This window comes from Grampus griseus (genome assembly GCF_964374135.1).
Source record: "Grampus griseus genome assembly, chromosome: 6".
Classification (NCBI taxonomy): Eukaryota; Metazoa; Chordata; class Mammalia; order Artiodactyla; family Delphinidae; genus Grampus; species Grampus griseus.
This window is the reverse complement of record NC_139000.1, coordinates 85,086,420-85,098,745: the sequence shown is the minus strand read 5'-3', so window position 1 is coordinate 85,098,745 and position 12,326 is coordinate 85,086,420. Positions and strand designations below refer to the sequence as shown.

The window sequence follows — 12,326 nt, the reverse complement described above, 5'->3', positions numbered from 1 at the left end:
CAGAAGTAGACCCAGAAAGGACATTCAGTCAGCCCATTTCAAATCAATTCACCATATTCTAACTGGACACAGGACAGACACCTGCTAGTTCTCACAGTGCCTTTTAGAAAGGCATTTCTTTCTCAGAACAGGCTCGGCCCTGGACACATGTACCTGGCCTGGCAAACAAAGGTGCAGGCTGATTTCCCCCACCCCCATTTCTGCCCTCCACTGGGAGCCCCTGTGCAATGTACACGGTAGCCTTGTTTGGACACTCTCTACATGTTAGGCAGTACTAGGAATGGAGATGCCACAAAGACCAACCTGGCAGACCCCTCCCCTGCCCTCAAGGGAGGGCATCCAATGAGGAAGGCAGATGTTAAACAAACTTCAGAGTCTGGACTGTTATGAAAGGGGAAGCACAGGATTCTGTGGGAGAGCATGCAACGAGAGAGTTAACTAACTTAGTCTAAGGGGCCAAAAGGAAAGGCCATTTAAAACCAGCAAACTGTTCGGCCAAGTCGACACTTGAGATGTTCCTCCCCACGATGCCGGACACTGTGGTTATCTTGAGAGACTGGCCAGCACTCCCGAGGTGACCTTCCGATCCCATCCAAGCTAGACCCTTGACTGGCCATAAGGCCTGGCATATAGAGGCTCCTAACCGGGCCCCGCAGAATCAGTTGACCTCACTGCGGAACCAGAGAGAAATGAATACCTTGATCTCATACTCCCAAGTGAGAAGGCCAAGCTTTCATAAGCATAAAGGTCACAAGACAGGTAGACGTCGACCAGAGGTGTCCCCAAAGGCATATGTGGTAAGCATCAGCGGAGGCACTCAGCCTCCTGGAGAGTGTAGGGCTTGGGCAGCCAGCTCCGCTGAGATGCGCAAATGCACTCGCACTAATGAGACAGCAGTTGAGTAATCGGAATTCCTCGTGGAGCTTTAGGGGCGTGGCTTGGGAATTTTGACAACTTGCAACACTTGTCCACCTGACTCTGTTCCTCCGCAGCTCCGGCTCTTGTATGAGTGCAATCCTGTGGCCTACATCATCGAGCAGGCAGGAGGCATGGCGACCACAGGCACCCAGCCTGTGCTGGACGTGAAGCCTGAGGCCATTCACCAACGAGTCCCCCTCATTCTAGGGTCCCCGGATGACGTGCAGGAATATCTCACCTGTGTACAGAAAAACCAGGCAGGCAGGTAGTGAGTCTGACCCCTCAAGCCCTCTTCTCCTTGTGTGGTACCTTGTTAAGGACCCTAGATGAATGATAGGTGAGTGAATGCCGGTGATGAGAAACAAAAGGCAAATCCACCAGATCACATCCAGAGGAGCAGAAGCCAAGGGCTCACAATAAGTCTAGAAGCCAGAGGCGAGTCTGTGGTCAGTGTCAAGGGCTAAAAATAAAACCCACGTGTGAAAAGAACAACTTTGATTTGTCTTCTGTCATGAACAGTGGCAAATAAGGTTGTGATTCTAAGTCTAGCAGCCCAAGTAATCAGCAGCTATTCACCTGTGGGCCAAAGGGACAGAGATCAGTTAAGAATTTGTCTTGGTTTGCTTAAAATTTGAACCTAGTGTCTGAGTCCTATAGTGATTAATTTCCTTTCTTATAAAATAGATATGTTTATTTTTTATATATACTTATTATATATACTTATATATATTCAAGGTATATAAATATATACATTATATATATTTAAATATATAAACGGCTGACTTAATTTCTTAGAAGTTTTTGTCTTATTGTGGATAGGTTTTGAGTTAGAAATCTCATGGGTATTAAATTCTAAAATTTTGGATCAAGCCTTTATTAGGAGCAATTATTTGGATAACCAACAACTATTTGAATAGAAAAATGTGGTCACCTATTGACAAAGCCACATGCTAATTGGAATTAATATTTAAAAATTAATACCTACTTTTCTCAACCTCTTGACTTTTCCTTTTTAATATTTTCAGGAAATGTTTTAATCTATCCTAGGCCCTAACCAGAGTGCACTGGTTAATGACCCTTCATTTGTCCAAATTATGTCTAGATTGGGACGGGGTGGCATATACATCAGAAATCTCAGCTTGCTTTCCCAACAGTTGCTATATATGTTTATGGACCTGGAGGCCAAAAAAGCCTAATGAAATATTCACAAACAAATCCAGAAATATTTAAAACAAAGATACATCAGGACAAAATCAGGCTTAACTCCAAAATTCAAGAATGATTCAATATTAGAAAATCTAGGGACTTCCCTGGTGGCACAGAGGTTAAGAATCCGCCTGCCAATGTAGGGGACACAGGTTAGAAACCTGGTCTGGGAAGATCCCACATGCCGCGGAGCAACTAAGCCCGTGCACCACAACTACTGAGTCTGCGCTCTAGAGCCCGTGCTCCACAACAAGAGAAGCCACCACAATGAGAAGCCCGCGCAGCACAACGAAGAGTAGCCCCCGCTCACCGCAACTGGAGAAAGCCTGAGGGCAGCCACAAAGACCCAGTGCAGCCAAAAATAATAAAATAAATAAACTAATTAATTAAAAAAAAGAAAATCCATTAAATAATGCATTAGATTAAAGCAAAAGGCAGTGGTGGGGAGGTGGGGGCTAGGAGAAACCGTGGGAAGAAACATTCCTTTCCCACTTTAGCTTTGGACAAGGTGGTTCATACCACCCAAAGATGGATTTCAATTTGGATATAATTCAGGATTCAGTAGTGTTCCTCAGTCCACCTCTGCTTGGCAGCAGTAACAGAAGCAGTAAAATTTAATACGTAATCGAAAAATTTTCATCTTCCTCCACAAAACACAAAGATTTTCTAGGAAAAATTCTGATTCTAACCAATGGGCTATTAATGCTTCATTAGACATTTCATCAGAAACTTATATCTCAAAGATTCAAACTGAAGTCTTCACTTCTTAGGAATAAATTGATCCAGTGAGCACATGGTTTCAGGACTACACAGCCAGGAGGGGAAGGATTTCTAGGTGAATGATAGCAACTTCAATCATGGTCTGTGTTGCTTTGATGAATGTGGTAGGTGCTCAGGGAAAGATCCATTCACTCACTTCCCTTCTTCAAGCTTGAGACTCTTGGTCCCTGCACCTCAAATCTAAGAACGGGAAACTAGGGAAGAGTATGGGACTCGCATTCTGTTCTCAGTGGCTACATATCAAAGATTTGAGAGCATTGGTGCAATGGTGCCTGGGTGACCAGTGCTTTCATAGGCAGGGTCTGGAAAGACCCTCAGAAAGAAGTTGGGCTCTCTGGCCGAAGTGATCTGAGAATCCCTTTCCTCTTGGTTTCTCTTTCCCTCCAGATTGCCTTCCCAGTTTAGATGCTTTTGTCTATCTCAGGAGAAATCCAGTTGTTCTTTCCATTTTCCAGCAGCCCCCAAAGGACCCTCTACAGGTCTGGCCCCACTTGGGGAAGGTGGGACCATTCACTGGTTTCTATTGTATTTTGGGCAGATGAGCTTCCACAGCTTGGGGGGCAGACCCATTAACACATCAAAAGGAAAGAAGCATTTTAATAGATACTCTTTAAAAATAAGAAGAAAACATGGTGTTTCAAATCAGTGGGACATGAATGACTGGTGTTTGAATAATAAGCTAGTCATTTGGGGGAAAAAATAAACAACAACCCAAAACATAGATCTGCAAACATGTTGCAGATGCATTCCAGAATTAAACATAAATAATAAAGCTGTAAAGGTATGGCAAAAAGATAAAGAAGAATATATTTATGACCTTAAACGGGACCAAAAGACACAAAGCGTAAGATATAAAGGAAAGACAGATGTGAATATATCAAAGTAAAAACAATACACCACAGAGTTAAAAGACAATTGATAGCTTAGGAGAAAATATTTGTAACCTATAACAAAAAATGAACATCAAGAATTATGCATATTGAGAGGAAAAGGAAACTATCCTAGAGAAATACACTACGGATATAACGCTGCCATTTGCAGAAGAGAAAACACAAACAGTCAATAAACATGTGAAAAGATGGTTAGACTCCCTGATGATCAGGGAAATGTAAGTGAAATAACATCACTTTTCACTTATCAGATTGGCAAGGTACAATGAAGACTGAAAATATCAAATGTGCTAACAATGCAGGGAAATGACCCCGTTCCCTCTGCTGGTGAGACAGATGGTGGGGACAGCCTTCTGAGAAGGCGATTTGGCAGTTCTGTTTAAATGGACAGCCCCTCTGGCCCAGTAGTCCTACACTTTGGTATGTATAAAACAGCCTAGATTAGTCTTTTAAAAATTAAGTGTTGCTTGTAATGGCAAAAAGATGAGAGCAATTTAAATGTCCACCTGTAGGGAGATAGTTGATTTGTTGTGCAGCAGTTTAAATAAGTTGGGACTTACAAACCCACTCCAGTCTTTTATGAATATGGAAATAAATACCTTAAATAGTTTTATACAAAGGCATTCTTAACATCAAAATAGACAAACGCAGACAGAAAGAAATATATCAGCTAGCACCCTAAGGTCTTTTGTTTCTTTTTAACCTGATGAGAATTAACATGTTCTTTACTCGCTGGCTTCACTTTCATGAAATGGAATCTAATCGCTTTTTTTTTTTTTTTTTTTTTTTTTACTGAGGAAGAGAATACAAATGAGAAAGATATAGAGGGAAGGTAGGAAATGGTGGGTGGGTCTATAAGGTGGGTCTGTGTATCAGTCAGGGTTCTCCAGAGAAACAGAGCCGATAGGGGACACACACACACCTATGTTACAGTCGTTTTTTGTTTTTTTTTTTAAATAAATTTATTTATTTATAGCTGTGTTGTGTCTTCGTTTCTGTGCTAGGGCTTTCTCTAGTTGCGGCGAGCAGGGGCCAGTCTTCATCACGGTGCGCGGGCCTCTCACTATCGCGGGCTCTCTTGTTGCGGAGCACAGGCTCCAGACGCGCAGGCTCAGTAGTTGTGGCTCACGGGCCTAGTTGCTCCGCGGCATGCGGGATCCTCCCAGACCAGGGCTCAAACCCGTGTCCCTGCGTTGGCAGGCAGATTCTCAACCACTGCGCCACCAGGGAAGCCCCTATGTTACAGCCTTGAGGCAGAATTCCTGCTTCCCAGGGAAACCTCAGTTTTGCTCTTACGACCTTCAGCTGACGGAAGAGGCCGAAGGGGTTGAGGACAGGCCGTCTCAAAATGTGCTCCTTTGGCATGTTGATTATTTTGAGCTGAAGGCACTTGAGAATCAGCAGATCCAGGAAGAGCTTTCTGATCTGCCCTTTCTACCTGAAAGCAGGTTATGAAATTTCCCATGAGAGATGTGCCCTCCCTGTAGCAGGAAGAGAAATACATGCTTGTCACCAGAGACTGGGAGTCAACAAGGAAATGGATCTGTGTGAACAAACCTGCTAAAATAACCCTCATCTTCCACTAGTTTTGCACCCCTCTGCCCCCATATACAGCTTCTAGTCACTTCCCCACAATTACTGCCCTTAGGCCAAACCCCTTTGTCTTGTCATTTTTTCACAAATTTATCATTTCTTTGCCTAAAGGGTATAAAAGCTTTCAGCTCTGGTCACTTCCTTGGAACTTCATTCTCTTGTAAAAGTCCCCATGTACGTGTAAAGTTTAATAAAATGTGTATGATTTTCTTCTGTTAATCTGGCTTATGTCAGTTTAATTCTTAGGCAGGCCAGACACCCTAAGAAGGTAGGGAAGAATTTTTCATTCCCTACATGCCCACTCACATCATCGAGAAAAATATTTAAAGTCAACTGATCGTAAATGTTAATCACTTCTACACGGTATCTTCACAGCAACTTCTAGACTAGTGTTTGACCAAAGAACTGGGCACCATAGCCTAGCCAAGTTGACACATAAAATTAACCATCACAATCTGAAGTACAAACGAGGAAAGATGACCAAGCTATAATCATAGGGGAAAAGGGCATTTTGCAAATAGATATGACGCCATGCCACTTTCATAAAATAAAATTTAAAATGACAAAACTACATGATCCAGTCCCTCACATTTCACTAGTGGCTATAACTTCTGTGCAGTCTGCCAAGACCTACTTCTGTAATTATATGTGCCTCCTTCCCCAGAGTTCTCATTGCATCTGTCTCTTCACTGGCTTCCTTGCATGTCTTCCTCTCTCTCTCTCTCTCTCACACACACACACACACACACACACACACACACACACACACACACACACACATGAACCAGGTACCATGCCTGGTGCTAGGGATTTAGCTGTGAAGTAGACAGACAAAATCCCTGCCCTCAAAGAGCTCAGGCCTGGTGGATGGGACACACGTGTAACTCTGGGGATAAAGTACTGTGTGTTTGCTTTGGAGCCATTTGAAGGAGCTGCCACTCCAGAAGTGAGGAGTCAGGCAAGGCTTCCCAGTGGAAATGACGTTTAAACTGAGGCCTGAAAGTGGGACTAGAAGCTTGTCAGGAGAAGGTTAGGGAGGACGGAGAAGACAAGTGACAGGGATGAGCCCTAGAGGTGAGGGGACATATGGGCAAAGATTTGACAATGGTTAGAGTATGATTTATTGGGGGCACAACTGGTAATTCATTATGGCTGTGGGGGGTAGAGTGTGAGGAGGGTAGTGAGAGATGAGGCTGGAGGGGTAAGAAAGGCCCAACTCATGCAGGGTGTTTTGAGTTGGTTAAGGAGTATGGAGTTTGTCCCGAGGGCAATGGGGAGCCACTGATGAGTTTTAAGCAATGGAGGAACGTAATCAATATGCATTTTAGTAAATATTACCTACAATATAGACAACGGATTTGAAGTAGTCAAACTAGAGTCTTGTTAGGTCACCGTCAAGAAGGTTAATGTCATCATCTTGGCAAAAATTGATGGTGATGATGGCCCCGATCAAAAGCCATGAGGATGGAGAGAAGTGTAGGTGTTTGAGAGCTGTTCATGTATCGGTGATTGATTATGTCAGAGAAAGGGAGAGGGGAGGAATGAAGGATATGGATGGACATGCCATCCACAAAGCCAAGGAGCACTTGGAGATGACCTGGTTCTGGGGAAAGATGATGACTTCAGCTCTGTACGTTGGAGTCTGAAATGTCTGTGGGTTAGCTGAGTCAGGATGTCTCATAGGCAGTTGGATACATGGGTTTGGAACTCAGGAGAGCGACAGGAAGTCATCAGCGTGGAGGTGGTACCTGAAGTAATTAGACTAGATGAGGTCATTTGGGAGGATCTGGAAGGAAAGCCTTACTGTAGGGACGGACCTAAGTTAGGATGAGAATAGAAGGTGGGGAAGTGGAGGATAGCAAGTTTAGACAAGCTGTTCAAGAGGTTCAGCTGGAAACAGGAGGAGGAAAATGCAGCAACTGGAATAACACAGGGTTAAGAGGGGTTTTGCTTGCTTGTTTTATGATGGACAAGACACACTTACATCTTTTTTTTTTTTTTTTTTTTTGCGGTACGCGGGCCTCTCACTGCTGTGGCCTCTCCCGTTGCGGAGCACAGGCTCCGGATGCGCAGGCTCAGCGGCCATGGCTCACGGGCCCAGCTGCTCCACGGCATGTGGGATCTTCCCGGAACGGGGCACGAACCCGTGTCCCCTGCATCGGCAGGCGGACTCTCAACCACTGCGCCACCAGGGAAGCCCTGCACTTACATCTTTAAAGAAAAAAAAAAGAAGGGACAAAAACAATGAAAAACAAAACTGCATGTGTGTTTGGGTAAAGACAAAGCAAAAGGACTGTTAATATCCCTGAATTAATAATTTTGGTTGTTCCTCTGAGGAAGGGGAATATTTAAGGGGATACATTTCCAAAACGGGCCTTTGTTTTATCTTCACTGCTTGACCCTTGAAACTCTGAGAATGTGTTCATATAATGTGGATACATCAATTATTCATTCGTCCAGAGAGCAGATCTTGTTGTGTGCCTGCTTTGTGCCAGGTCCTGTCTTTAGTGCTGAGGATAGAGAGGTGAACAAAACAGAGCCCCTTGTCTCTGTATGGGTCTCCGTACAGACTAAGTGCTGATGTGTGGAAGAGACACAATAAACAAAACCAACAAATAAAATGTAATAGCATGTCAGATGGTGATAAATGCTATGGGAAAAATAAATCAGGGGAGGGGAGAACAGTACTACCAGGGGTTGTTTTAATTTTAGTTCCTGGTAAAGACAGGCTTCACAAAGAGGATGACATTCCAGCCAAATCCAGGGGGGAAGGAGGAGCCTTGTACACACCTAGGGGAAAGGCTTATAGGGAAGGGGACAAAAAATACATAAAAGTACATTTAAACTAAAAAAATGCTCAAAACATTAAAAAAAATACTCTATGCATGTTTTTAAGCATGCTACTTCCAGAATCTCACTCACCATATCTCAGGAATGGCCTGAGCACATTTTGTTGTTGTTGTTGTTTTTAATTTATTTTATTGAGGTATAGCTGATTTACAATGTTGTATTAATTTCCACTGTACACCAAAGTAATTCAGTTATGCATATATATATTCTTTTTCATATGCTTTTCCATTATGGTTTATTTCAGGACACTGAATATAGTTCCCTGGGCTATACAGTAGGACCTTGTTTATCCATTCTCTATATAATAGTTTGCATCTGCTAATCCCAAGATCTCAGTCCATCCCTCCCCCCAGCCCCCCCCGCCCCCACACCCTTGGCAACCACAAGTGTGTTCTCTATGTCTGTGAGTCTGTTTCTGTTTCACAGATAAGTTCACTTGTGTCGTATTTTAGATTCCACGTATAAGTGATATCACTTGATATTTATCTTCATCTAACTTACTTCACTTAGTATGATAATTTCTAGGTCCATCCATATTGCTGCAAATAGCATTATTTCATTCTTTTTTTGCGGTACGCGGGCCTCTCACTGTTGTGGCCCCTCCCGTTGCGGAGCACAGCCTCCGGACGCGCAGGCTCAGCGGCCATGGCTCATGGGCCCAGCAGCTCCGCGGCATGTGGGATCTTCCCGGACCGGGGCACGAACCCGTGTCCCCTGCATCGGTAGGCGGACTCTCAACCACTGCGCCACCAAGGAAGCCCTATTTCATTCTTTTTTATGGCTGAGTAATATTCCATTGTATATGTGCACCACATCTTCTTTATCCATTCATCCGTTGATGGACATTTAGGCTGTTTCCATTTCTTGGCTACTGTAAATAGTGCCACTATGAACCTTGGGGTGCATGTGTCTTTCAGAGTTATAGTTTTGTCCATATATATGCCCAGGAGTGGGATTGCTGGATCATATGGTAACTCTATTTTTAGTTTTTGAAGGAACCTCCATACTGTTCGCCATAGTGGCTGCACAAATTTACATTCCCACAAACAGTGTAGGAGGGTTCCCTTTTCTCCACACCCTCTCCAAGCATTTGTTATTTGTATCCTTTTTCATTATGGCCATTCTGACTGGTGTGAGGTGGTGCCTCATTGTAGTTTTGATTGGCTGGTGCACAGTTGATTGCTGGGAAAGTGAGTAGGAAGAAGGTAAGTGCAGGTTCCCACCAGGTGAATTGTTAACTCCACCTGAGACCATGTTTTCTTAACAAAAGAGCTTCTCAAGGGGTTTTTTGTTTGGAAATGCAGCTCATCCCCGGGAAGCTATCTTCTTCTTGGAAGTTAGACTGACACCCGGGACAATATGACAGTCATGTGGCAAAAGGCTCCCAAGACATCCAGGGACAGTGAGGATGGTGGGCCAGCAAGGGCTGACCAGGACTACCTCTTACCAAAGGAAAACAAAAATTGCCACAGGACACAGCCTACACTCAGGAGACAGAGCATGAAACCCTGTAAGAGCACTTGTTATCAGAGATCAGGACTTTAGTGTCAAAAAAGGCCACAGTATTCCCCAGCATGAGTTAGGCCATTTTGTGTCACCACTACTTTTTGAGCAGCATATATAATATTAAGTTTTCTTGCATTAACTCCCATGTTTCCTTCATATCTTTCTAATGGTCTTTCCTCCCTCACAGAGAAAAACAGGAAACATTTGACGTCATCAAGTGAAAGAGGTGCCAGAGAGTAAAGAAGATATTAATTTTCACCAAGTTAAATAGAAAGAGAAGGAAGCAAAGCTTGTTTTCAGTGCATTTTAATGTATGAGAATGTGTTGCTATGAGGTATTGACTGTTCCTGGTTTGCAGCGCTGACCAGTGCCTGATTTAGATGAGAGAGGATATGTGAGGAAGGGAAAAGATACCCAAACTTCTTGTGTCTTTTCTTCTGCCTACAAATCTTTAAATCCAAACTTCTCCCGTCTTAGCCAACCATTTCCTTGTGGACTGTAGCATTGAAGCATGTGAGGAAAGGCCAAGAACCATTGTGAGCTGAGAGATTTCTTACTTATCTCTCCCTTATGTTAAGCAAGTCTGACTTGTCTTTGGTGATTTTTTTTTAAATTTATTTTTGGCTGCATTGGGTCTTCGCTGCTGCGCGCGGGCTTTCTCTAGTTGCGGCGAGCGGGGGCTACTCTTCGTTGCGGTGTGTGGGCTTCTCACTGCGGTGGCTTCTCTTGTGGAGCACGGGCTCTAGGCGCATGGGCTCAGTACTTGTGGCTCGCGGGCTCTACAGCGCGGTCTCAGTAGTTGTGGCACACGGGCTTAGTTGCTCCGCAGCATATGGAATCTTTCTGGACCAGGGCTCGAACCCGTGTCCCCTGCATCAGCAGGTGGATTCTTAACCACTGCACCACCAGGGAAGTCCCATCTTTGGTGGTCTTGACCAGACCACCAAAGTGCGGCTCTGCTCGCCGCACCTGTGTCCTCTGGGCTGCTAAGGAGAGCACGAGGCTAGCTGTGCAGGACAAGTGCAGTAGTTTCCTGGGGCTGACACAACATACACCACAAACTCACTGGCTTAAAGTCACAGGAATTTATTCTCTCATGCCTGGAGGCTGGAATTCCAAACCAAAGTATCTGCAGGGCTATATCCCCTCCAAGGGCTCTAGGGAGGAATCCTTTGTTGCCTCTTTCAGCTTCTGATAGTAAGTTCATGTTTCAGACAAGTTTTTTGTGTCGACTGAAAAAAAAAAAGTACAACCTAAAAGTTGAGAATTATGCTTTATTTGTCAGACATTCTGAGGACTTAAGCTGGAGAGACAGCCACTCAGATAGCTCTGAGGGACTGTTCTGAACAGGTAAGGGAGGAGCCAGGATATATATAGGAGTCTTTGCAAACAAACAAACAAATAAAACCAGGTAGTCAGAACATCAAAAGATTACTGTTAATTAAAGAAAACCAGACATCTCAAGTTGATGAATTTAGTGCTTTTCTTTGAGTAGGAAGATGCCAGAGTCTGGACTTATTGAAACTACTCCTTTGATATGCATCTTAACTATCTAGGGCTGGTATCCTGTTTTTCTCCATCCTGAATCCCCTCAGGGTGCACAGCTGGGGGCAGTGGCAGTGGCAGAGGGCTTGATGGCTGCAACATCCTTGGCTTACTGACATAGCAGGCGACATTCATCCACATTTGTAAAATCAAAATTTGTTTTCAGCTTTGATTCCTGTCGACTGGCTTATTTTAAAAAGCTTTTATGATAGATGCTGTTTGGAACTTTTCAGTTTAAGTTAATTGTCTTTGAAAGTTACAGAACCTTCTAACATCTGTTTAATCATTTAGGTATTGTTTAGTTTGGAACTTTTCACAAGTTTAAATAAATATAAATGTCTTTGAAAGTTGCAGAAGACATCTGAGAGGTCTTCACATTTTCATTCATATCAGCACCTAGGCATTTTCTTAGAGTCTTGGGCTCTACTTCCAAGATTATGTGGACAGCAGTATGAGCTAGCCTGTTACGGTGAAGCAAGGTGACAGTCACTAAGGAGTCCTTTCTAGTGGACTTTCAGAGACTGAAGGTGGCAGATTGCATTTTCCAAAGATGGCCACAATGCCTTCCATCCCACATGCTTTTCTGCTAAGTGACCTTGCCTCTCCCCACTAGGAGGTAGACGGTCAGCCCCCTCCCCTGTAACCTGGGCGTCCCTGGTGACATGCTCTGAATGCAATGCGGCAGCAGAGGTTTCACTGGGGACTAAGACCAGGTTATAAGAAGCCTTGCAGTTCCCCACGGGCATTCTGGCTTACGTTCCCTTGGGATGTTCCTCTCAGAGTCACCCTTCGTGCCATGGGAGCCCAAGCCACGGAGAGGCCCATGTAGGTACTCTGGTGGGAAGCCAGGGCTGAATGCCCAGCCCACACCAGCATCTAGGACAGCCATGTGAGGGAGCCTGCTTGGATGTCGGCCCAGTCAAAACTGCTAATGATTCGGGCACACGTGAAAGACTTCCAAAGGAAAACATGTAGTTAAGCCCAGTCAGGAAATTGGAAAGATGGTTTTTTCAAGCTGCTATGTTTCCTGGTAGTTTG

At 44.2% G+C, this 12,326-nt stretch overlaps 1 protein-coding gene across 1 annotated transcript in view; it reads left to right on the top strand.

Moving 5' to 3' along the window:
- FBP2 (fructose-bisphosphatase 2) overlaps nucleotides 1–5,552 on the top strand; it is a 40,186-nt gene extending 34,634 nt beyond the window's left edge. The window contains exon 7 of the mRNA XM_082656516.1: nucleotides 993–5,552. Within this exon, the coding sequence (XP_082512642.1) occupies nucleotides 993–1,187 (195 nt within the window). The 3' untranslated portion in view covers nucleotides 1,188–5,552. The remainder of the gene's footprint in view (nucleotides 1–992) is intronic.
- The last annotated feature ends 6,774 nt before the right edge of the window (nucleotides 5,553–12,326 follow it).